At 39.6% G+C, this 27527-nt stretch overlaps 1 protein-coding gene across 1 annotated transcript in view; it reads right to left on the reverse strand.

The window, feature by feature from the left end:
* dclk1a (doublecortin-like kinase 1a) overlaps positions 1–17918 on the reverse strand; it is a 57974-nt gene extending 40056 nt beyond the window's left edge. The window contains exons 1-3 of the mRNA XM_083569084.1: positions 17710–17918; positions 16776–17148; positions 15257–15603 (exon numbers count right to left, since the gene is read on the reverse strand). Of these exons, the coding sequence (XP_083425210.1) occupies positions 15257–15603; positions 16776–17148; positions 17710–17814 (825 nt within the window). The 5' untranslated portion in view covers positions 17815–17918. The remainder of the gene's footprint in view (positions 1–15256; positions 15604–16775; positions 17149–17709) is intronic.
* Positions 17919–27527: the final 9609 nt, after the last annotated feature.

Raw genomic sequence — 27527 nt, forward strand, 5'->3', positions numbered from 1 at the left:
GGATGGATGGATGGATGGATGGATGGATGGATGGATGGATGGATGGATGGATAGATAGATAGATAGATAGATAGATAGATAGATAGATAGATAGATAGATAGATAGATAGATAGATAGATAGATAGATAGATAGATAGATAGATAGATAGATAGATAGATAGATAGATAGATAGATAGATAGATAGATCACTTCTAATCAAAGAGGGACATTCACACACACACACACACACACACACACAATCATTAACACCAAGGAGAAATTAACTGTTTATACAACCATTCATATATATATATATATACGAATCTAGAACTAGTCTTGTGTTTTAACCTGAACTTAAGAGGGGCAATATACTTTATAATTTAACTGCCCTGTTCATTTGAACAATGCTACTTTTTGATGGTAGGTTAGCATCTTGTAATCTTTCTCTGTCTATACTAGGAAGGCTCATTTTAAAATATGCAAGAAGAAAAGAGACTACACAATAACGCAGTTGGTAGACTCACATACGTCCTAGAATCTACTATTTACAATATGCTAAATAAGAGCTGATTTACCCTGACTATATACACAACTATTCAACAGAACTTTTTTTTGCATTTTTATACAAAATTAAAAAAGGACTAATATTTCCAATGCCAGGGTTGCCAAATGACAATTGCCTCTTGTGTCCTATATAACAATAATGATATACCACTTGGAGCCAGTAGGTAGCAGCAAGATGCTTCTTAGAACAAACTGACTTTTACATAGACAAGACATGTAAAAGACAGGAGGTGGAGCTGGAGGTGGCAGAGTTTAAGATGTTGAGATTTTCATTGGAGCAATGGGGATGGACAAGATTGGAAATGAGTTAATTAGATGAACCGCACATAGGAAGTTTTGGAGACAAAGTAAGGGAGGCAATATTGAGATGGTTTAGACATGTAGAGAGGAGGGACATAGGGTTTATCAGTAGAAGAATGCTGAGGATGGAGCTGAAAGAAGGAAGAAACAGTAGCCCAATTTCCACTGGTACCCTGTTGGCTAACAATACCTGTGGTGGTCGTTGGTAACCCGGGCCTCGACCAATCGGGTATGAATTTCTGATATATTAAATCATATTTGATTTGGCACGTTTTACGCTTGATGCCCCTTCCTAACGCAACCCTTCCTATTTATCCGGGCTTGGGACCGGCACTAAGAGTGCCAAAAGGGTACCAGTGGAAAATTGGGCTACTGTTGGCTGAAGGAGTAGAAGGAGAGGAGAAAGACGACTACAGAGACAGCAGGGAAATAAGTGTAGGACAGTGGATGTTAGGGTTGGTCCTTTAAACCATCTTGAGACGTACCAGTGCCAACTGGATCCCACTACATGTGTGGAGTTTTGAAATTGGACCTCCTGAAGTGTTTAAAGGCTCTGGCATGGAGAAGCTGATGCTGGATCTGTGATGATCACAAATGCTGAGCTCATAAAACTAGGAGCTACTAACCATAAAGACTGTATAAGACTGCAGAAAGAACATCACTTATAATCTTATACTCCAGTACTCATGTTAGTTCTCACTCTCCAGTGTTCTGTACTGTTGAAAGACTTATGATCACACACTTGATGTCACCCAAATGAGGATGGGTTCCCCTTTTGAGTCTGGTTCCTCTCAAGGTTTCTTCCTCATAACATCTAGGGGAGTTTTTCCTTGCCACAGTTGCCACGGCTTACTCATCAGGGATAAATGCACACCATTTACCTTAACTGTTGATTTCTGTAAAGCTGCTTTGAGACAATGTCTGTTGTGAAAAGCGCTATACAAATAAACTTGACTTGACTTGACTTAAATGTTGGTACTATGACTGGTAAAGGAAGAGAAGTAGTTGATATGATGGAGCGGAGAAACGTAGATATGTTGTGTGGGAAGGGAGTAAGACCAGGAAAATTGGATGTGGGTCTAAACTGTTTTTTCGTGGTGTGGTAGGTATGGCTTTAAGGAGAGGAATATGGAAGAGTAGATGAAAATGGCAGTGGTGAACACTTATTTTAAGAAGAAGGAGGATCATAGGGTGCACACAGGTGGACTATGTTCTATGTAGGAGATGCAACCTGAAAGAGATTGGAGACTGTAGGATGTTGGCAGGGGGCAGTGTAGCTAGACAGCATCGGATGGTGGTCTGTAGGATGGTTTTGGAAGTGAAGAATAAGAGGAGGAGAGTGAGGACTGAAAGAAGAATAAGATGGTAAAAACTGAAGGCGGAAGACTGTATTGTGAGATTCAGAGAAGAGGTCAGACAGGGGCGTGGTGGTGGTGAAGAGATGCTGGATGATTGGGCAACTACTGCAGAAATAATAAGGGGGACTGCTAGAAAGGTACTTGGTGTGACATCTGGAAATAAAAAGGAAGACAAAGACATGGTGGTGGAATGAGGAACTGCAAGAAAGCATAAAGAGAAAGAGGTTGGCAAAACAGAATTGGGATTGACAAAGAGATGAGAAAAGTAGGCAGGAGTACAAGGAGATGTGGCAGCAGGTAAAGAGGGATGTGGCAAAAAGTAAGGGATGTGGCAAAAAGTAAGGAAAAGGCATATGAGGATCTGTATGAGAAGTTGGACACTAAGGAAAGAGAAACAGATTTATATAGATGTGTTGAGAAGATGGAGAGAGTATTTTGAGCAGCTGATGAATGAGGAAAATGAGAGAGAAAGAAGGTTGGATGGTGTGGAGATGGTGAAGCTGGAATTGGATAGGATTGATAAGGAGGAAGTGAGAGCAGTAATTAAGAGGATGAAGAGTGGAAAGTCGGTTGAACCAGATGACGTACTGGTAGAAGCATAGAGATGTTTAGGAGAGATGGCGGTGGAGTTTTTTTTAGAAGGTGAGAGGATGCCTGAGGAATGTAGAAGGAGTGTGCTGGTACTTATCTTTATGAATAAGGAAGATGTGCAGACCTGCAGTAACAACAGGGGAATTAAGTTGATCAGTCACACCATGAACTTATGGGAAAGAGTAGTAGAAGCCAGGCTGAGAAAAGAGGTGGCCATCTGTGAGCAACAGTATGGTTTCATGCAGAGAAAGAGCACCACAGACGCATTATTTGCTTTGAGAATGTTAATAGAGAAGTATAGAGAAGGTCAGAAGGAGTTGCATTGTGTGTTTGTGGATTTAGAGAAAGCGTATGACAGGGTGCAGAGAGAGGAGTTGTGGTATTATATGAGGAAGTCAGGTGTGTCAGAGAAGTATGTGAGGGTGGTGCAGGACATGTATGAGGACAGTGTGACAGCAGTGAAGTGTGCAGTTGGAACAACAGACTGGTTCAAGGGGGAGGTTGGACTGCATCAAGGATCAGCTCTGAGCCCTTTTCTGTTTGCAGTGATGATGAACAGGTTGACAGACGAGGTCAGACAGGAGTCTCCATGGACTATGATGTTTGCAGATGATATTGTGATTTGTGGTGAGAGTAAGGAGCCGGTTGAGAAGAACCTGGAGAGCTCTGGAGAGAAGGGGAATGAAAGTCAGTAGGAGTAAGACAGAGTACATGTGTGTGAATTAAAGGAAAGGCAGTGGAGTGGTGCGGTTGCAGGCAGAAGAGGTGGAGAAGGTGGAGGAGTTTAGGTACCTGGGGTCAACAGTGCAAAGTAATGAAGTGTGTGTTAGTGAAGTGAAGAAAAGTGTGCAGGCAGGGTGGAGTGGGTGAAGAAGAGTGGCAGGAGTGCTTTGTGATAGAAGGGTATCTGCAAGAGTGAAAGGGAAAGTTTTTGAGACTGTGGTGAGACCTGCGATGGTGTATGGTTTAGAGACAGTGGTATTAACTATAAAACAGGAGGTGGAGCTGGAGGTAGCAGAGCTGAAAATGTTGAGGTTTTCGTTGGGAGTGACGAGGATATACAGGATTAGAAATAGGTTTATTAGAGGGACAGTGCATGTAGGACATTTTGGAGACAAGATGAGGGAGGCTCAATTGAGATGGTTTGGACATGTGCAGAAGAGGGACATGGGGTTTACCAGTAGGAGAATGCTGAGGATGGAGCCACCAGGAAGGAGAAAAAAGGAAGGCCAAGGAGGAGGTTTATGGATGTGGTAATGGAAGACATGCAGGTAGTTGGTTTAAAAGAGCCAGATGTAGAAGACAGGGGGGGATGGAGAGAATGATCCGCTGTGGCGACCCCTAATGGGAAAAGCCGAAAGAAGAAGTTGTCGTCGATATAGAGGATAGGGGGGTACAGAGACAGATGATCTGCTGTGGCAACCCCTATTGGAAGCAGCCAAAAGAAGAAGTTATTTTCATACACTTATGTGTTTACTTTATACAATGTTTATCATTTAGACAATGTGCTTTTAAGAGGTATTTAATCTGATTCGATTTACGGTATGTTTTCATTAATGTACCTGTTTTTAAACATAGATGTTTCTGAGGTGATTTAAAAATGATTGATACTGCTATGCAGTGAATGTTCTAAAATACCTATCAGTGTAGAGCTGACTATTCATATCAGCTCAATATAAGTGCTTGTGACACAGAATACACTTGCAGCAAAAAATGCCTTTAAAAAATCAATTACATGAACATTGTAATTGAATGCAATGAAGAACTGATTACATGCACAATGACAAAAAAGTATTAAAAAGTCTATAAATATCATGAGGGACAAGTTAGCATATTCATAAATGCCAAAAAAAATTGATTTTAGCTTTCAGCCCCCTCAATATATAATAGTATATTACCTTAGGAAAAAAATGGCATACACTTAGAAACACATTGTTATACATCCTTTGTTCAGTATCCACTGCAGGGAAACTGGATGCTCCAGACTGGTGCATAAAATTGAATAAACAACAAACTGCAAACTTACAATAGGTTCCAAGAAGAAAAAACTAATATGGACATTATTCCCTCCATTCCCAATTGTTACTTCAGTATCTTAAAATAGCCAAACAACAATCACAACTTATAAGAAAATAGGTAAATGAAAGCAGAATGCATATCATGCAAAATTAACAGATGTGTCAGATGTACAGATACCTGACAATTTAGAAGAACTAAAAAAGTGAAAAATTATGGCTGTTTTATGGAGAGACTAACAGAGAGTACATAGAGTAGAAATCCAATGGAAAATACTAAAACAACTAAAAAGTAGAACTGATTGTCATTTATAAACATTTACAGTCATGCAGACACAATTTATAGTAAAAAGCAAGATATACATGTGGTTAGAAGCAATACAAATTATTTGGATGCGAAAGCTTTTTTCAAAATACACTTAGTACATTTACTGTCTTTGGCTTAAACTCTGGGTTTAAAACTGAACTCTCCATGGTGCTGAATTTCAGACTGAACAAAAGCACCATCACACCACTTTGAATGTGAAAATGGTACCCAGTACCCAAAAATTTGATGATTATGATTTGAACCTGCTGCATATTAATTACATAAACAGGATATGCTTCTTGATTGTGCTTGATGTGCTTCTTATTACTTCCTGTCATTATTAGTACTAATACTTGTTAAATACTAATCTTTTATGACACTTGAGATAACTACAATCAACTAATGAACACTCGAATTGGTAGAGGTACTTTAACAGATCACTCACTGAGGGCTTAACAGACTGCTTATAATTTGAGGTATACAAAGTCTTAAGAACAAGCAGGAATGGCATCAAGTTGCTGCATTAAATTTACAAAGAATATAAACCAGTCAATGACCTTAAAGTAACAGTGATGTGTGCATTAAACTGGTAACAAGACACTTCTGTTTCTTTATACTATTTGATGAACTAGAGCTGTATTTTTCATCATTCTAGGCAGTGCTGCATTGATAACCATTGGTTAATTTGATATAGAAATGACTTGATTTCATGGTATCCCCCAGTCCAGAGCTGAGTAGTATGGAATTCAAGAGCACAATCATCACATATAATTTTTCCCATTGGGCTTCTGTTCAGCACATCTTAAATTTCAAGGCTATGTTATATACTGGTTAAAGCCCAGGTAAACCGTCACGGGTTAGCCATTGTGGGAGAAGCGAGATGTAATTAGCATGATGAAGAGAGGTAAAGCAGTCACACTAAGCAGATTCATGCCAAGACAAACACTCATCCACCAGCCCACGGCCATGTGGAGTCCCACTAGCAGCTTTGTATGTATGGAGGCACATGTGTAGGTGTGGGGACTGCATTGACGTAAGTGGGTTACATATTGTGCCAAATAAAATGTGCTCGTTTGTCTGAAAGTGTGCGTGTTTGTGTTTGTGTGAATGTGTAGAGTGGAGAGGAAAAACAAAGTCATATGAACAAAGACTGCGTAAGCATCATACATGCATGTGAATTCTTCATAGGCAAATGGGAATAAGCAGATTGCACTTCTGCCCACTTTTAACTTTTCAATATGAAATCCACACACACTTACATAAACAATTTGGTAGCTGTGGCAGTGGGGGCATGAAATCCACACATTAATGAAAACATACCGTAAATCGAATCAGATTAAATACCTCTTAAAAGCACATTGTCTAAATGATAAACATTGTATAAAGTAAACACATAAGTGTATGAAAATAACTTCTTCTACATATGAACACTCATATACACACACACACACACACACACACACACACACACACACACACACACACACACACACACACACACAAAGTGTGCCGCTCCTCTAAGTGATGTACCCATCTGTCGTTTCTGTCTTTTTATACAGTTACTGATATAAGATCTTTATATCCAGTATTATGCTATATGCCATACTGACTCTATACTGAGGAAGCTTACTCAATCAATCAATCAATCAAGCTTTATTTGTATAGCACCTTACAGCAACCAAAAGGAGCACAAGGCACTTTCCAGTAAAAACAACACAATCAATAAAAATATAAGAAATATAAAAATGTAAAAATATGAGAACACAAAATATAAGTAAAATAGCAGTGAAGCAGGGCTACATGTTAAAAGCTTGTATGAATAAAAAAAGTTTTCAACTGTGATTTAAAAACACTCAGCACAGTGATGGATCGGATGTGAGCAGGGAGTGCGTTCCACAGCTTTGGTCCCTGGACGGAAAATGACCGACCACTAAACTTTTTATATCAGAATTTAGGAATGACCAGAGAGGTAAGTCCAGAGGAACGGAGAGTTCTGGCTGGTTGGTAAACTGTTATTAATTCGGTGAGGTAGGCAAGACCATTGATGGCCTTGAAAACGAACAACAAAACCTTATACTCCACCCTATACCGCACCGGAAGCCAGTGGAGCGAGCGAGGGCCGGGGTGATGTGTGACCCATTTGACACAACCCACAACCCCCCCTCTTACTTTCTAAGTAAATATACAGTACATTAGACATTTTGAATCATCAATAACTTATTGCATTCATTCATTTTGGATCAGAACATCTGGGGTCGCATGTCCACCAACCTCTGAAAATAAAGGTTTAGCCCCTTTCCATTCATCTAATCTAACACTAATTTAAGACTATTTATACTTATTATACTTTTTTAGTTTATGATAGTGGCTCTACACATATGTCAGAAAACCCAGACATAGTCAAAGTGACAGCTTGTTGTGTTACATTTGTTTACATAGTAATTCAATCCTTAAATTTGAGTATGTTCTGTTTTCAGTTACTAGATTTGCTAGCAATTTCTAATGCATCCATGAGGAGAAACACACAAATTCAAACACATTATTTATAGAGAATGTAAGAGAGAAAGTCACTGGCTAGCAGGCCCCCACCTGGCAGCAATGACTCAGCAAAACAATTGTAACAGGTTGTTCATAGCTTGCTTAGACTCAGGCAGTCTGTGGAAAATATTCTTACTCATTGTGCATCCTTACTCAGACTGCATTTTGAAACACTATACAAGAAAAAACTATTTTTTGTATTTCTTTTTAGCTTTTTAAAAAATATTTTCAGTAAATGTTGCATAGCCACTGTGGGAGAGCGTATGAGTTCGGGAAAGGAACGCCACGACAGAACAGGTTATAAGGCAATGAAGTTTCTTTATTTAGAATTCTCCTTTTATGTTCTGGTGCTCAGTGCCTCAATCACACGTCTCTGTCACGCACACACACACACACACATACACACACACACACACACACACACACACACACATCCTCGCGCTCCTCTTTAAATGCCCCCTCCGATCACTGAAGGAGAGAGAACACTCATTAAACATTATTTGCTTCAGGTGAGGCATTCCTGTGTCTACCTGCTCCCGGCCTCGCCCTCCATTCACAAACCGGCGCTCGGCCATGCCCCCACTGCCACAGCTACCAAATTGTTTATTAAGATATTTTCCCTGCTCTTTTTATAAGCCATTACCTGAACAAAATATATTTTTTTACCTACCCCACTAAATGCTGTGTACGGGGCTGTGTAGCCACAGAGCAGTCAGGATGCCCATGCTGACCCCTGTCCTTCTCCAAAAACAGAAGTACACATAAGCATCAGAATTGTGCCATGAAGCAATAGCAGAATGTGGCATGACCTGATGAAATATGATTCCATTTGCATCATGTGGATAGCCATGTGATAAACTGGGAAAATCAAATCACGTGGATGCATTATGGGAAGAAGACAAGCCGGCAGAGCCAGTGTGATGCTCTTGCCAATCACCTACCTAAACATAGCTGCAGACCAAGTACACCTCTTCATGGTAATGATATTCCCTAATAGCAGTGGCCTCTTTCCACAGAACAATGAGTTCTGTGTTTTTAAAAGGAAAAATGTGTGCTTATGTCTTACAACATAAACACATTAACACGGTTTATAGTTCTCGTTTTGAATTTTAATTTGTATGTTAAAAAAAAATGTAAATTTTTTCTTAGTGCAGTTAATTTGTAGAATTTCATTTCTTTTTGATAATTGAATTGCAGAAAACATTTAGTTTGATAAAAGGGTGAACTATTAAGTTTTCTTTTTTTATCTTAACCTAAGGATGAAAACCAGGATATAAACATATCTGCTTACCAAAAAGAACTTCTAAGAAGAATGAGCTGCTATGTTTGTCTTTCTCACCCAGAGTAGAGTTAAGTGAGAGCTTTTCCAGAACACCAATTAAACAAAGGATAATATTAATCGAAGGCTGAAGAAGGAGGGATTGACACAGCAGGCCACTGGGTGCCATACTGAGGGAAAGATGTGTTATACATACTGTAAGAACCTAACTAATTACAATACAATTTAGTGAAGACCATCAATCAACATTTCCTCTAAAGGCTTATTAGCGAAACTGTGTTTGTTTGTTTGTGTGTGTGTGTGTGTGTGTCTGTTTTGTTTATCTAAAGCCATTTTCCTGTACCTAAACAGAAGCTTATGGGATAAGAATAGATGATCCAGAGCTGTGTTCTAAGCCATTTGCCCCATTTCTATCTCAGCCCAGGTTGACACAGCCCTCTACAGCCATACACAAACCGCTAGTGATGTCATCAAAGCTCCGCTCTGTTCCTAAGCAACTGTACCACACGGTCACAGAGCCTGTAGGAGGTGGTGTATCAATTTTAGAGATCATAAGGGAACAGTATAGAGTGCTAAAAATAGCATATGAAAAAACTTAATTAGAGAAGCCTCACTGTGAGCAGACTGATTGTACTTATTCTCAGCCTGCCAGTTAGATGAGCCTTGAGTTTTCAGAAAAATGTGTGTCCACTAGGTCAAGCACTTGATATGTGTCAGTAGTGTTATTGTGAGTAAGTGAGAGGGGGGGTATTTCAACACTTGTGGCATAGCTGTTCCACTAGAATGGTTTATTGGGCTTTAACCGAGCTGACAGATTTTCATTATTCATTTGAGCACTGTTCTCTTTCTCTCCCTGTCTGAAACAGGAGAAGGGTCACTGAATCCATCTGCTCAGTCTGCTCTGACATCACTGTGCCACTTAACAATCTGAACAACATCACAAGCATTCGGAGTACCTTACAACCCATATTTAACTACAAATAGTTGTGAAAAGTGTAAAGTAAAGTAGTGTAAAGAGAAAATATAATTTCTGTTTAAAAAAAAAATAAAAAAACATCCAAGATTTCTGAATTTGCTTAGTGTGAATCAAACAATTTTACAGCATACAGGAAAGTATGCTGCCTGCCTATATTTTGCAATGTTGTTTTATAACTGTTGACACCACAATTAATTTGTATACAAAAAATGGTTCTTTTAAAAAAATAGACACAAGACCAGTGTTGGGCAGTAACGCGTTACTTTTTAAAATAAAGTAACTCCGTTACCGTATGGTGCGTTTCCCGTTACTTTTTTAAATGAATGAATTTCGGCTGACAGCCTACAGTCTAACCTGCTTACAGCAGAGACGCATTGTAGGATTGGTGGATGAACCACTGTAAACACGAAGAAGACGCACTGTGGGCGTGTCTCCGTTAATTCAGGTCTGTGTGGCAGTAATGGCAAATCGAGGCGAGAGCAAGACGAGTTTCTCAAAGTGGAAATATGCTCATTATTTCACTTTGGTTGAGCATAAAGACAAAAATTTTAGTCAAAGGTAAACTGTGTCTTTCTGGTTCGAAGGTCGTATCTACAGCGATAGCAGCACCTCCAGAAACTCCATGCCTCGATGAAGCTAAAAGCTACCCGGTGTTATGTTCTACAATGTTGATAGTTTTCATACTTAAGCTGTGAAAGGAAAATTTTTAAGAGCTCAACACAACAGCTTTTATGATGCAGCAGCCACTTTAGTTTTTGATTGTGAATATATTATTCAGCTTGTTTTGTTATTTATTTCAGAAATCCTTGTGATATATTCAGTTTGTGCTGGTCTGACTTAAATAACATAGTGTTTATAAATTACTTTGTGTTTAAGTTTTGTGTTTGTATAGACCATAACACATAAAAGAGCATTATTGGGGACATTAAAGAACGTTCTTTAAAAAAGTAACTAAAAAGTTACTTTCACCAGTAACTGAGTTACTTTTTGAATGAAGTAACTAGTAACTGTAACTAGTTACTATTTTTAAGTAACTAGCACAACACTGCACAAGACTATGTGTGAGCAGAACTAAAAAATAGTAAAATTTGTCAACATGCCAGACTTCCACTGGTCAAGCCATTGTAACATATTTTGAATTCTTACAATGGCTTGACCAGTGGAAGTCCGGCATGTTGACAAATAACCAATTATAAAACATTTGGCATCCCTCACATAAAATAATTTATACAAACTCTTCTTATTACACAATGTATTTCAACTGTCAATTTAAATCTGATCTTGAACCACTTTGTTGTATAATCAGTGGTCACCATCTGTATACAAGCTAACACAGCGGGTAAATACTATCCCTGAGACACCACCACCAAACACCACCAAAACAACATCCATGCATGTATAATCTTATATATACAGTAGTATAAATATAACACAACAGCAGCATGAGTCCATACAAGTTTGTAATAAAGCATTTGTAGAAGTAATTTTTATAAAGTAAAAATCATAAAGGTAAATTGCATGCATTAATAAATCAGTAGTTTGTAACTAATCATTAGTAGTGCTTATGAATGTAATTTCATTATTTGCCTTTATCTTTCAAAGCTCTTTTACAGATGGTTGATTTGTATTCCAAGTAACAATTCTGATTCTACAAAGGCATAATAACCAATGTTACACTAATGCAGAGGTGCCCAAACAATTTATACCAAACTGTAATATATTAAAATTAAAGTTGACATGGTTTCCCTCATTTATGATGAACATTTATACATAAGTAAACAAACAAACAAACAAATAAATAGAAAATATTACTCAGTAATCTGCTTAACTAATAAAGTTTTGTTTTTAAAGTTCTAGTTCAATTAACCTTATATTATATAGCATAATGAAAACCTAGAAACAATCCCATTTATAGTTAAATATAGGTAAATGCCTAATACACATTTTCAAGCTATCAGCAATACAGCCATTTGCTTGTAATTTCAGTGACCTTTAACAAGATATAGGAGGATGCTGCTTATTTTTTCAAACGTTCAAGTTCATCAGACTAAAAGTCTGCTCACAAAGGGGGGTATTGAAAAAGTTTTTTTATTTAAAAATGAAACAGAAAATGTTTTTTTTTTTTTAAATAAAGAACTGTGTCAATGGCATTTTTCTTTATTTCCTATTACTTTTTTCTTTTTCTCACATATGACATGGCAGGCCAAATTAAAGGTCTCAGTGGGCCAGGTTTGCCCCCTGGGCCCTAGTTTCTCTGCACTAATAAATTTGAGTACCCAAGTAAAGAAACTTATTAAAAGTTAGTGTTACTAAACACCAAAAGATTTTGTTAATTGTTTGAGAATGCAACAGGAATCAGAATATTCCCGTGGTCTACTCTTCAAACACCTTATTATGCAACAACATGACACCACAAGAGACTGAGATCTACTGTAAGACCCAGAAACCCAGTTCTGCCTCTGATTGACAAGATTTGAGGTAGGGACATACTGTCATCCCACACAATGTCAGACATGTCACACATACAGAAATTCAAATATAGATAACAGCATGAAAGGTATTCCTGGGGATAGTACAGTTTTGTTCATTCTGTTTATTTGCAAAACCTCTTAAACACAACACAGTAGTGCATAAAATATATTCAGTCAGAAACAGAGCTTACTACTGTAGACAGATTTCACTGTTTGTCTCAAATCCCCAAAGACATTTCCTGAATAATTTGAATTCTAATCTTAAAAGGAATGGTAGTATGCATACATAGTATCTATCCTCTATCTTATATTAAGCATTAATATTCCAGTGACATTCCAGCACATTTTGATTTATTTTATTGATATTTTTATTTGAATCAATTATATGCACTAATCTGCCACATACCTGCACCCTTGTGCATTCATGCTATTACCCAATCACATGGCAGCAGTGTGATGATAGCCAGACTTATAAAGGGGCCAGAGAACATATGTAGCAACTATTTGGGGAAGAATCACATATTTCTCTAATGATCATGTGTCCACAAACCTTTATCACTATTACCACTTTGTATCATCAAGATGAATTTGGGCATCAAAGCATTGACTATTAACAATTTATATTAGGAAGCAAAACCAGTGAACAATAAGAAAAGATATATACATACATTTACATATAATGCTTTTATAACTGTTTTGAAATCAATAATGTTTTCTGACACTTACCAAACACTTTATTAGGAACACTATAGTAATACTAAGTAGTTGCTATCAAAACACACCGATTCCTTAATGCATGAAGTCCACAAGAGCTAAAAAAAATTCCATGTTGATTTAATGACTTCACACTTTCCTACCGACTTTTCAGGTGCACATTCATGTTGCAAATCTCCTTTTCTACCATATCCCACAGGATCTATTCTATTTTGGAATCAAATCCAGTGACTAGGTAGGCCACTGAAGAACATTGCACTCACTGTACATAAAAAAAAACATTTGAGCTGACTTTTGCTTTGAGCCACTGTGCATAATCATGCAGGAAGAAGCCATTAGAAGATTGTGGCCATGGCCAAATAATCAGCAATAATACTTAAACAAGCTGTGACTGTCAAGCGATGATTAATTGGTATTAAAGGGCCCAAAGCATGCCAAGAAAGCTTTCCTTATAGACTCTGTGTGCCTAGAATCTGTGCACCTCAGCAGAAATTCAGATTCATCAGACTATGTTATGTTTTTCAGTGTCCAGTTTTGGTCACTGCAGCCCCAATTTTCTGTTCTTGGCTGACAGAAGTGGAACATGAATTGGTCTTCTGCTGTTGTTGCCGATCTGCCTCATGGTTTGACATACTGCGCTGAGATGCTTTTATGCTTACCGCATTTGTACAGAGTTATTATGTGAGTAAGTAACTTTCTGGCAGCTCAAACCATTTCAGAACAGTTTTAATTTGTTCAGGCTTCCCAACTGGACAATACCATATTAAACACAATCCAATAATCTTAAATCACACTATACAACCATGGAAAGCAGGAAAACATTTCAGAATGTACATGTATTTTAAACCTTCAGGCAGATATGTTAAAACAGCAAAAGCAATGTCATCAAGTTCCACTTCTATCAGGGAATTTCTAATCTAAGCCAATATTTTAATACACTATTAATTGTATACTGTATGTCTAAGAATGTGTAAGTCAAGAAGCATTTTTAAGTATGTTTTCTCTCTGATAAAAATATATATATATATATCAATTTCACAGATGTTGTTAGAGCAGCATCAATTAGTAGCAAAAACAACAGACAGATCACATCTGTTAACAAACTAATTGGTGTTTGAGGAACATTTGCCAGATTGTGCGAGTTCTCTTGCACATTTACTGAATCTAAGATGTACATGCTGACAGTGAGGGAGTGGAAACAGACAGTTAGAGACAGTGAGAAAAAAATTGAGAATACATGAGTGTAGAAATGAGACAGTGTTTGTGTGTGTTCACAGATGTGTGAAGGTTAAAAGCGGTGGGTGGAATTTAAAAGAAGCATAAATTTGGAGCTATTTCTGTCTGTTTGGAGCAAGTGGATGGCGTATTTGGAGTTTTGTGTGGGCTCAAGCAAAGCTTTTCATTCATGTCTCCTACTTGAGGTAAGTTAAAAGGCTTACCACCTGCTTTGTTCCACCCACTTGGCTGGTCCTTTCATATATTTATTATTATTTGCTATTTAAATGGCTTATCATCATCAGGCTGCAGTGGATCCAGAAGAGAAAACTGGACACGTACAAAATCACTCCTATGAGTAATTTTAAGTCAGCCAATACACCTACTAGCATTCAATCCACCTACCAATAGCCAATACACCTACTAGCATTCAATCCACCTACCAATAGCCAATACACCTAATAGCATACAATCCACCTACCAATAGCCAATACACCTACTAACATTTAATCCACCTACCAAAGCCAATCGAGCTACTAAACGCCAATCTAACTATTAATCACCAATCCACCCACCAACAGCCAATCAAGCTACTAAAAGCCAATCTACCTATTAATTGCCAATCCACCTACCATTTTTAGGAGGTGGGAAAGAAGAGGATAAGCTAAAGGAAAGCCTCCGAAACACAGAGAGAACAAACAAAATTCCACATACAGTGACCTGACCTGAAAATCAAAACAGGGACACTAGAGCTGTGGGGCAGCAATTCTTTCCACTGTGTCATTATTTCCACTGATGATATTATGTAGAACTTTGATTTGATGTTAACTTTGTTTATACCACTTTAGACATCGATTTGTGCACACTGATGCAAGAAATATCCAAGCTATCAGAGAGAGAGATATGTTTAGTCAAAAGCAATTACAGAATGGGGGAGCTTGTCATACCTGTTTTCCTTTAACTGTGTAAATCCTCTTGACAAAACCAGAATCAAGCTTGATGGTGTCTGTGATATCATTGAGGACATGCTCAAATGAATGGGCTGTCTTTTTGTTAAGCAGAATCCGAACAGCCTTGCGGGGCTTCACACCACTGCGTATGATGGTGACCAGCTTGGGCCTGATGAAGTCTTTGCTCTCTTTGGATTCAAGGGGCCCCAGTTTAGAGCTGGAGAGGGAGGGGAGGCATTTGGTGGATGCAGAGGCTTTCACATTCACAGACCAGTTGGGGTTGATGTTTTTCATGTAATCAAACTTTTTGAAAGCTTCAATAGAGCCACATACATAACTCTCTCCTGAAAACATAAATAAAAAAACGTTTTTAATTTAAGGTAACATAGAAGGTGACATGAAATATAAATTATGTACTTCAAAAAAGGCTTCAAGAGAAAAAGAGCTGCGATAAAAATCAGTATGTCAAAACTAATTTTTGGTGGGTCGAATTCGGTGGAACTAATCAAATATATCACTGGTATAAATCTGAATATTGGTGTTAAACTATTACCCAATGTTGCAAGGGTCGACACAGAGTGCCACTGACCTTAGTCTAGCAGTTTACTATTTTATCGTCAAATTTATGCTAAATTACAGGAAAAACCTTAGTGACTAGAGTGTCACCATGAGCCCCTAAAGTACTTTCACTGTGCCATTCTACTGATTTTACAATTGACTTATTTGTGGTTGATTTACTTATATATGGACTTATTTTCTAAAATCAAAGTGGAGGAATAAATACCATGCTCTCAAAATATTCTATTGTTGTTTAATGGCTGTAGACAAGAACGCTGTTTAACATGGATCTTAAATCTCCAATAAATGTTCAACTGAGTTGAAATCTCTTTATCTAGGTCAGATTATAAACAAGGGGTGTTAAGTTTTAGAAATGGTTCAGCACAAAAACCAAAAAAATTCCCTGAAACCAAACAAATTCCCTAATTAAAGTATGGGAAAGAGGAAGACACATTAAGACAAATTATTTTAAGATACATTTAATTGGGAAATATTTTGTATTAGAATTAATATAATTGTAAATGTCAGTCAAGGTAATTTCAAATGTATGCACTTGTGAATGGAGATGTTATAAAATATGTCTTGGAGAGCAGACTAAAGGTGGGCTGTTATCCATACTTACACCGTTTATTATGTACAGTAGATCAGGTTTAATCTTATTTCCAGTGGCATTTTATTAGATATACTTAAACAGGTGAAAAAAATGAAAGTTGTATGAATAAACCATTTCTTTATTAACTAGCCAGGGTTAGCTTTTTGGAGTCCCCTATTCACTGAGGGTTGTGGTAGAAGGAAGCAGAAATTTTTGAAAAACATTACGATATGAAAAGCTCTTGTTTACCTGTTAATACAAATGTGGTGTACCCATATAAATGGCAACATAAGTTTTAAAAGGATAATAATCGGGAAAGATGTTGACCGATAGTGAGAGATAGTTTATCACAGTCACCTCCCTCACCTTCCAGCAGCTGATCGATGCTGGTTATCTTCCTCGAGCCATCGACGCTGTAGATGACGCGCACGCCCTGTGGCAGGTGCACGTTGTCGGTGAGCGCGCGCGTCAGCTCGGCCAGCAGCGTGTCCAGCGTGCGGAAGCGCTCGGCGGACACGGCGCACAGCAGGCCGGGGAAGTACCGGTCTCCATTCCGGTAAAAGCGAACCTTCCGGGCCCGCTTCTCCGAGCTGAGCGCCTTCAGAGTGCGAGTGCGGTACAGGCTGCAGTGCGCGCTGTGGGCGGGGCTTGGGACGCCGTTGGCTCGCGAGCCGCACCGGTCCTTCCTCTCGACTTTATCTCGCGCGTCGAAGTGCTCGTCCATTTCCGCCGGCAAGAGCTGAAAGAGAAGAGAAAAACGAGAATGAATTGATGTAAGCGGAACACCGCGCTTGTTTAACGGAAATCGATCTCTCTCGGGCGGAAAATAACTTTTTTCACAACTGTCTTCCAGGCTGCAAGTCGGACCGCCTAATAGATTTAAGCCTCATCGAACCACGACTTCTGTATCAGACATTACTGATATAACGTATTAATCTACACGTTTCTATATAATATGCACACAGGAAAAACAACTGGTCAAAATTCCTCCTTTCGACAAACCTACGAATGTTTATTGTATCGCATTCTACACTGGCAGCAATTTACCTGCTTGCCTCGGTTCCGGTCAAACATCGAATAAAGCAATTTGTCTAAGAATGATGAGTTTAGAAAGCAGTCCAGCAGTAGCCTGTATGCATCACATAGTCAGAGATGTAACACTGAGCATTCAGATACTGCTATTAGAGCTATAACTCAGAAGCGCAGAGACTAACGGTCACGGAGCAGCAGTCCTATAGTCTAAAATGCATTGAATTTAATTATGTGTTTCTATTCCAAATAACAAAGCATGCTTACTTACTGGGATGTACACGGTCCAGTGAATACGCGAATGTCCTCTGACAGTTAAAATCCAGGTCGCAAATATGAGTCGTGTGGTTGTCGGTACAGATCTACAGCGCTTCATGTGCTGTCCTGAGAGTGAATGTGTTGTCCTGTGTAAGAAGAAGAGGATCAGCTCGCTCACCAGCTGTCTCTCTCTCTCTCTCTCTCTCTCGCTCTCTCTCTCTCTCTCTCTCTCTCTCTCTTTGTGCGCATGCGTGAACGTCTGCTGCGTGAGTGAGCGGGTGAAGCCTTTGTGGCCGCCGTGCCAAAAAAACTTATCTATTTTCTATCTTTCTATCTCTGTCTTTTTACTTGTGTTACACAGGTCTCGAAGCAGAAAGATAGTTTTAAAAATAATATATCCAACAGTGTTTATTACTGGCAGAATTACTGATTATAATTAATTTCTAAAGCACTAGCAAATAGATTGGGCAAGGTATTGGAGGAAATCATCCACCCTGATCAGATATACTGTGGGCCAGGTAGGCACATCGTTGACAATATATCGTTCATTGGAGACATTTCCGATATTGGCAAACTCTTAGACATTGATATTGGTCAAATCTCAATTGATCGAGAAAAAGCATTTGACACAGTCGAACATCTTTGGTATGTGCCAGAAGCTTTCAGCCTCGGTCAAAATTTTACTGATAAGTTAAGCTACTGAAAGTCAATGGTGACTTATGCTCCCCCTTTAAAGTTCTAAGAGGTAAGAGGTAACACCTTTAATTGGAAGGTGTACAGATGGGAAAACTCTCTTTCTACAGGATTAAATTAGAGAAGAGATGGGTTTAAAACTTAGGGGTACATCTTAGGAATGATATGAATGTGAATAAAAATTGTGAAGTAACAGAGGAAAAAATAGTGGGGCATCTGAATAAATGGAAGAATCTACTTTCCAACATGTCATATAGAGCAGCGCTCCCCAAAAATGTTTTGCGCCACGGACCGGTTTAATGTCAGACAATATTTTTACAGACCGGCCATTAAGGTGTGGCGGATAAATACAACAAAATAAAATGGTACGACCGGCATAAAAATTGGTATTTTCTAAATATAATAATAAATGTGTATCCACTGTTTTGTTTTTTTTGTTTATTTCGCCAGCTTGGGGGTTTCAATTAAGCGGTAATGTATCATGTGTTACTGGCCGGAGCAGCCCTTTTAAGAAGGTAGCAGATGTAGGTAAGACTTGTGACCGAGGCAAGCATTTTGACATGCATCAAGAGTGAGTCATAGACGGATGTGGCAGAGAGAATCCAGTAATTTTCCAAAATAAAACATCGTTCAGAATCAGATAATAAATAAAACGGAAATAATGTAAGTTATGTATTCTTTCTGTGCGGTCCGGTACCAGTTGACCCATGGCCCGGTGGTTGTGGACCACTGATATAGAGGACAGGTTTTAATTATTAACAATATAGCAGCTTCTACTCTCTAGCATTGGCTAGCCTGCATCAGCTTCTCACCTTAAGTATTGAAAAAAATCCAATCCATGTTAGTGAATTTCTTTTGTTAGTCAATTTCTAGTGAAATTAACTGCTTCCATGCTCCTTGTACTTGACCCTCCAAGAACCACTGATCTTTGTCTTACACTTAGAGATGTCAAGTAAAGATTTTTCCCTGCTTTGACAGACATACTTATCAAGTTTTATGTCACTACCATGACATAAAAAAGCCTAATTCACATAGCTGGCCCAGAACTATCGGACTCTGAAAAAGTGGCATTAAAGTTGAACCTAAGGTCAACATGGATAGCAACGGCGCTATTAAGTGGTTAGCTATTAAGCTATTAAGTGGTAAGAGAATATCACCAGAGAAGAACTCGTAATAATAAAAGACTTTGTGGATTTTGACAAAGTGACCTGTTTCTGTTGGTTAGCACAGCACAAACACGTACATACAAACACCGCAACTTACTTCTTTCATCCTCTATAAGCCCCCTGCTGAGGCGATGTGGGTGCTCACACACGCTATTAACATACTTGTCTTTCACACATGCAAACACATCCACTCCACTTTCATCCCCTGACAATAATCCGTGCTGTGCTTAAAAAGAAAACATGTAGCTGTCTTTTGGTTTCTTTTTTTCTGGTCGGTGAGAAAATAGTCCTGGAACAGTAACTTCAAGTTCTTCCTTATAAAATCAGAGTATGGGTCATGAAACACATTGTCAACGATGACTTGAAAAGGGTCTTGGTACCCCAGCCCCTGAGATCCAAATTGAGGGTCTTGAGGTTAAATTGCTGAAAGGACCCAGAAAATATTTCAGCACTACAGAAAGCGGACGAGACATTAAAACCACTGTTTGGGAAAGTGTTTAGGAGAAAATAAGCTGACTTATGTGGGAGTAAATATATTATTATCCATGATGCATTGTACATGCATACCCCTGAATGTACCCGGTTGGTTGTCCATGTTGTCATTCCATCGTTTTGTACCTAGCACAAAATATTCCATGGGCAGGACATATGGCCCATCAGAAAACGTACATTTGCATAAGCTCACGATTTACTTGTCCATCTATGTACACTGATGTACAGACTTATTGCACCACATGCCCCACATGCCAGAAAACCAGTGCTGTGCGCTAACAGGATAGAGCACCTCTACTACCTCTACCTTTGATATCTGTCCCTTTTCAGCGCATCGCCATGGACATTATTGGTCCCCTGGAAAACCTAGCCATCAGCAATTATGCTACAAGGTATCCTGAGGCATTCCCTCTCCGTTCCATCACTATTATCAATGCCCTTGTCCAGCTGTTCTCCAGAGTGGGGATACCAGATGAAATGCTCATCGATCAAGGGACTAATTTCACTGGAACACTGGAAGGGAATGGGATCAAGTATCAACAGGTTTTTCTTCATTTTAGCTCCTGTATGGGTGGCAGGTCCACGGTCAATTGGATCTCTTTTGAAGGAGTTGGGAAGCCCCTTCATCGGCTGAGGTGATGTCTGAGATTGTCCAATTTGTCATTAAGAGACCACCTGGAGCACTACAGGGAAATGGCCCAAGAGAACCTCAGACAGGCCCAAAAAGCACAAAAAAACATGGTATAACCAACATGCCAGAATGTTTCAACCAGGACAAAACGAACTGCTACTGCTGCCTAAACAAACAGCTAATTAAGTGGCAGGGACCCTACTCGGTGGTTTGCAAGATGGCACCAGTGACATATGAGATTCATTATCCTGATAAAGGCAAGGCTACACAAACCTACCATGTTAACCTGCTGAAGGAGTGGAAAGAGCCACCCAGCAAACCTGAGACATCAATGCTGATTCGTAAAGTAGAAGAGGAACAGGAGGACGAGCAGCCAGAACTAAAGGTAAAAGAACCAGCACAGCCAGCATCACACAGGACCTGTCTTGGTCCTGTCACATCAACAAGTCACATGAAGAAGGCCTGGCAGGATCTGTACCATCTGAGACGCTGAAAGGACTTTAAAGGACAGTTGAAAAGATAATCGGAGTCTCTCTCCCCTCTATCATGGACATTTACACCACACGCTGCATCCGCAAAGCAAACAGCATTGTGGACGACCACACACACCGGTCACACTCAAGTTTCTTCACTCAAGCCATCAGGTTACTCAACAAACAACTGAACTGAACTCTCTCTCACACACACACACACACACACACACACACACATACACACACACACACACACACACACACACACACACACACACACAACTGTGTGACTGATCAGTACAAACCGGACTCAACACACACTCATATTCACTTTGTGTGACTGATCTGTACAAACCGGACTTAACATACTGTACATCATACTCTTCGCACACCCATGATTCAGTACCACTCACACTAATCATTACCGCAAAATGTTTACATGCCGTTTTTGCACATCTTCCGGGATTGCTGCTATTTGTTCTTTTGCACAATATTCTGTCCACATTTTTTTGCCACTGTTCACCTTATTTTGTTACGACAGGTTTACTGGCGGAGCTATTTTGTGTTTTGTGTATTGTGTACTGTCTTGCACTGCCCTGTGTTGTCTTGCACTGTCCTGTGTTGTCTTGCACTGTCTTGTGTTGTCTTGCACTGTCTTTTGTTGTCTTTTTGCACTGTTTGCACCAGGTTGTGCCGGACCAAGGCCAGGAAGATTGTGAAGGACCTCGACCATCCCAACAATGGACTCTTTTCTTAGTTGCGTTCAGGGAAGTACTTCCACTCCTTAAAAGCAAACACAGAAAATGAGGAGGAGCTTCTTCCTGCAGGCCATTTGTAGTTTAAAGCATGAAACACCCAGGAACTAGGACTGGACCTCTCTCTCCATCTTCACTATTTCTGCATGACTTTTTTGCACTATTATATGGCACCTTAACTCTGGACTGTCACTTCAACTCTGAACTGGAAATGTTTTGTGTTCAGGAGACCAAGCAGAAAGGGAGTAAGGCCATGAGCATTGGAGGGGGGTTTAAACTGTTCTATCATGGTGTAGATGGAAAGAGAAATGGTGTAGGGGTGATTCTGAAAGAAGAGTACAGTAAGAGTGTAGTGGAGGTGAAGAGAGTTTTTGATAGGGTAATGAACATGAAGCTGGACGTTGAAGGGGTGATGATAAATGTCATCAGTGCTTATGCTCCACAAGTGGGTTGTGAGATGGAGGAGAAGGAAAAATTCTGGAGTGAGTTAGATGGAGTGGTAGAAGGTGTATCTCGGAATGTACGATTGGTGATTGAAGCAGACTTTAATGGGCATGTAGTTAAAGGGAACAGAGGTGATAAGGAGGGGAAATGTGATGGGTAGGTATGGTCTTAAGGAGAGGAATGTGTAAGGGCTGATGGAGGTAGATTTTGCTAAAAGGGTGGAAATGGCAGTGGTGAACACGTATTTTAAGAAGAAGGAGGACCATTGGGTGACATATAAGAGTGGAGGAAGGTGCACACAGGTGGACTATGTTCTATGCAGGAGATGCAACCTGAAAGAGATTGTAGACTGTAAGGTGTTGGTAGGGGACAGTGTAGCTAGACAGCATCGAATGGTGGTCTGTAAGATGGTTTGTAAGATGGTTTTGGAGGTGAAAAAGAGGAGGAGAGTGAGGTCTGAAAGAAGAATAAAATTGTGGAAACTGAAGGAGGAAGACTGTAGTATGAGATTCAGGGCAGAGGTCAGACAGGGGCTCGGTGGTGGTGAAGAGATGCTGGATGATTGGGCAACTACTGCAGAAGTGATAAGGGACAGCTAGAAAGGTACTTGGTGTGACTGTCGAGAAAAATATTCTAATCAACCCTATCTAGCGTGTGTTTTAATCAAAATAATATTATTCGAACAAATTAACCTAATAATTAGTATATTATATTAACACCACTATTAGATACAATAGAAGTAGCTTAATTAAACCTATTTAGCCTATATGTTAATTACACTCATGTAACCTATTTACTCCAAGTATATTTAAAATAATAATAATTACTGTATTTTTCGGACTATAAGCCGCTACTTTATTCCCACGTTTTGAACCCCGCGGCTTAAACAACGAAGCGGCTTATTTATGGATTTTTCCTGGGTTTTTCCTGGTTTCACAAACTTCATGCCAAAAAACTGAGCACCATAACATTAGACCAATGAAATTTCCGAACGGAAACAAAAAAACGCACCTCACCTGTGTTCTGAGGAGAGAAAAAACTTTTTTTTAAACGCACGAAGATGCCAAAAAATGCCCGAGAGAAATAGATGTGAATGGAAGGAGGAAGACAGTGAACAATGACTTTCTTGGTAGACTACTGTTTAGATACAAGCCGTTGTAACGCTTTGAGTCAGGGTCAAGGGATAGCTCGCTAACTCCAGTTGCAACAGAAATCATATAAGCACAGACAGGTTTCCAAAACTCTTGTGTTTTTTTTTTCTTAGCAACAGCGTTCAAGTTAGTCAAAGAAACTTAGAAATGAGCATCAGAAAATAATAAGGACATATTCCTCGGTCTTGCACACATGCAGTAATACCGGAAAAATGCGGCGGCAGCCTATTCCCAAAATGCAGCTCTGCTCTTAAAGGAGCCACAACATATTTCACCCGTTACACCGTGTAACAGACACTGTTTTTCGTTAAAGCCTGTGTAAAGTTAATTAGTTTCAGTGTAGACACCTGCGGCTTATAAACAGGTGCGGCTTATTTATGTTCAAAATAAAAATCTTTGTAAAATTCAGTTTTACGGTAGACACTAATAAATAGAGTAGAGTAGGGTCTGACTGGTGTTATGAGTGTGTTGTAGAGACAGAAAAACAACATACAAGGCAGACTTAAGCATGTTTATTAAGAAAAAAAAAAAAAGCTTGTGGGCCTCAGCCACTGCAGAAGACATAGATGAGCAATCGGGGTCAGACTCAGGTGAAGTTATGGGAGGATAATAATAATCAGGTGAAGAAACAGGGAAAGTAGGAGGATAATCAGTAGGAGACCAACATGAAGGGTAAGGAGGAGATGGTTGGTTTGTTGCAGAAATGTGGGAGTTGTCATCAAAGTTTTCATTATCGGTTTGTTTTCTGATGATAAACAGCAGGGAGGTCAGAAGAGGTCTGTGTACCCATATCACGCGAAAAGGTAAGCTGCACGATGCGAGGAAGCAGACAGGTTCTCTGGAATAGTTGGGGTAGAGAGGTGTTCAATAAAACAGGCAACCTTAGTGGTGAGGGAAAAGAGTTAAAACTGACGATACTGTCTGCGGAGACTGCTCCTAATAGATGTCCCAGTACATCTGCGAGATGGAACTGAATAAAAGGAAACCAACAAAGATAAAATGGGTGAAATAACAATGACTAAAACATAAAAATAATATGTGCATGTAGCAACAAAAGTAACAAGCTTATAAATGTTATCTCTGTATATATATATATATATATATATATATATATATATATATATATATATATATATATATATATATATATATATACAGTGAGGAAAATAAGTATTTGAACACCCTGCTATTTTGCAAGTTCTCCCACTTAGAAATCATGGAGGGGTCTGAAAATGTCATCGTAGGTGCATGTCCACTGTGAGAGACATAATCTAAAAAAAAAAATCCAGAAATAACAATGTATGATTTTTAAACTATTTATTTGTATGATACAGCTGCAAATAAGTATTTGAACACCTGTCTATCAGCTAGAATTCTGACTCTCAAAGACCTGTTAGTCTGCCTTTAAAATGTCCACCTCCACTACATTTATTATCCTAAATTAGATGCATTTGTTTGAGGTCGTTAGCTGCATAAAGACACCTGTCCACCCCATACAATCAGTAAGAATCCAACTACTAACATGGCCAAGACCAAAGAGCTGTCCAAAGACACTAGAGACAAAATTGTACACCTTCACAAGGCTGGAAAGGGCTACCGGGAAATTGCCAAGCAGCTTGGTGAAAAAAGGTCCACTGTTGGAGCAATCATTAGAAAATGGAAGAAGCTAAACATGACTGTCAATCTCCCTCGGACTGGGGCTCCATGCAAGATCTCACCTCGTGGGGTCTCAATGATCCTAAGGAAGGTGAGAAATCAGCCCAGAACTACACGGGAGGAGCTGGTCAATGACCTGAAAAGAGCTGGGACCACCGTTTCCAAGGTTACTGTTGGTAATACACTAAGACGTCATGGTTTGAAATCATGCATGGCACGGAAGGTTCCCCTGCTTAAACCAGCACATGTCCAGGCACGTCTTAAGTTTGTCAATGACCATTTGGATGATCCAGAGGAGTCATGGGAGAAAGTCATGTGGTCAGATGAGACCAAAATAGAACTTTTGGGTCATAATTCCACTAAACGTGTTTGGAGGAGGAAGAATGATGAGAACCATCCCAAGAACACTATCCCTACTGTGAAGCATGGGGGTGGTAGCATCATGCTTTGGGGGTGTTTTTCTGCACATTGGACAGGGCGACTGCACTGTATTAAGGAGGGGATGACCGGGGCCATGTATTGCGAGATTTTGGGGAACAACCTCCTTCCCTCAGTTAGAGCATTGAAGATGGGTCGAGGCTGGGACTTCCAACATGACAATGACCCAAAGCACACAGCCAGGATAACCAAGGAGTGGCTCTGTAAGAAGCATATCAAGGTTCTGGCGTGGCCTAGCCAGTCTCCAGACCTAAACCCAATAGAGAATCTTTGGAGGGAGCTTAAACTCTGTGTTTCTCAGCGACAGGCCAGAAACCTGACTGATCTAGGAAAGATCTGTGTGGAGGAGAGGCCAAAATCCCTCCTGCAGTGTGTGCAAACCTGGTGAAAAACTACAGGAAACGTTTGACCTCTGTAATTGCAAACAAAGGCTACTGTACCAAATATTAACATTGACTTTCTCGGGTGTTCAAATACTTATTTGCAGCTGTATCATACAAATAAATAGTTAAAAAATCATACATTGTGATTTCTGGATTTTTTTTTTTTTAGATTATGTCTCTCACAGTGGACATGCACCTACGATGACAATTTCAGACCCCTCCATGATTTCTAAATGGGAGAATTTGCAAAATAGCAGGGTGTTCAAATACTTATTTTCCTCACTGTATATGGTTCGGGTATGCGATATTTGTTTTACTGTAAAAATCTACATACCTTAATACTCACCTTTTTTGTCACACTGGTTTAATCCAAGGGGGTGGGGCTTGGACTTTAAAAGGGTGCCCCAAACTAGTGTACAGGGTCAGTTTACCTGGCGAGCGAGCGTGCAATTGTGGTGCCGTGAGCAAAAACCTTGCAATACAGAAGTTTGTGGATATATACATCTTCGGGTACGGAAAGTATTCAGACCCCCTTAAATTTTTCACTCTTTGTTATAGTGCAGCCATTTGCTAAAATCATTTAGGTTCATTCTTCTTCCTCATGAATGTACACACAGCTCCCCATACTGACAGAAAAACACAGAATTCTTGACATTGTTGCAGATTTATTAAAAAAAAAAAACTGAAATATCACATGGTCCTAAGTATTCAGACCCTTTGCTCAGTATTTAGTAGAAGCCCTCTTTTGATCTAATACAGCCAGGAGTCTTTTTGGGAAAGATGCAACAAGTCTTTCACACCTGGATTTGGGGATCCTCTGCCATTCCTCCTTGCAGGTCCTCTCCAGTTCTGTCAGGTTGGATGGTAAACGTTGGTGGACAGCCAATTTTAGGTCTCTTCAGAGATGCTCAATTGGGTTTAAGTCAGGGCTCTGGCTGGGCCATTCAAGAACAGTCACGGAGTTGTTGTGAAGCCACTCCTTCATTATTTTAGCTGTGTGCTTAGGGTCATTGTCTTGTTGGAAGGTAAACCTTCGGCCCAGTCTGAGGTCCAGAGCACTCTGGAGAAGGTTTTTGTCCAGGATATCCCTGTACTTGGCCGCATTCATCTTTCCCTCGATTGCAACCAGTCGTCCTGTCCCTGCATGATGCTACCACCCCCATGCTTCACAGTAGGGATGGTGTTCTTGGGATGGTACTCATCATTCTTCTTCCTCCAAACACGTTTAGTGGAATTATGACCCAAAAGTTCTATTTTGGTCTCATCTGACCACATGACTTTTTCCCATGTCTCCTCTGGATCATCCAAATGGTCATTGGCAAACTTAAGATGTGCCTGGACATGTGCTGGTTTAAGCAGGGGAACCTTCCGTGCCATGCATGATTTCAAACCATGACGTCTTAGTGTATTACCAACAGTAACCTTGGAAACAGTGGTTCCAGCTCTTTTCAGGTCATTGACCAGCTCCTCCTGTGTAGTTCTGGGCTGATTTCTCACCTTCCTTAGGATCATTGAGACTCCACGAAGTAAAATCTTGCATGGAGCCCCA

The sequence above is a fragment of the Silurus aristotelis genome (genome assembly GCF_946808225.1).
Source record: "Silurus aristotelis genome assembly, chromosome: 18".
NCBI lineage: Eukaryota > Metazoa > Chordata > Actinopteri > Siluriformes > Siluridae > Silurus > Silurus aristotelis.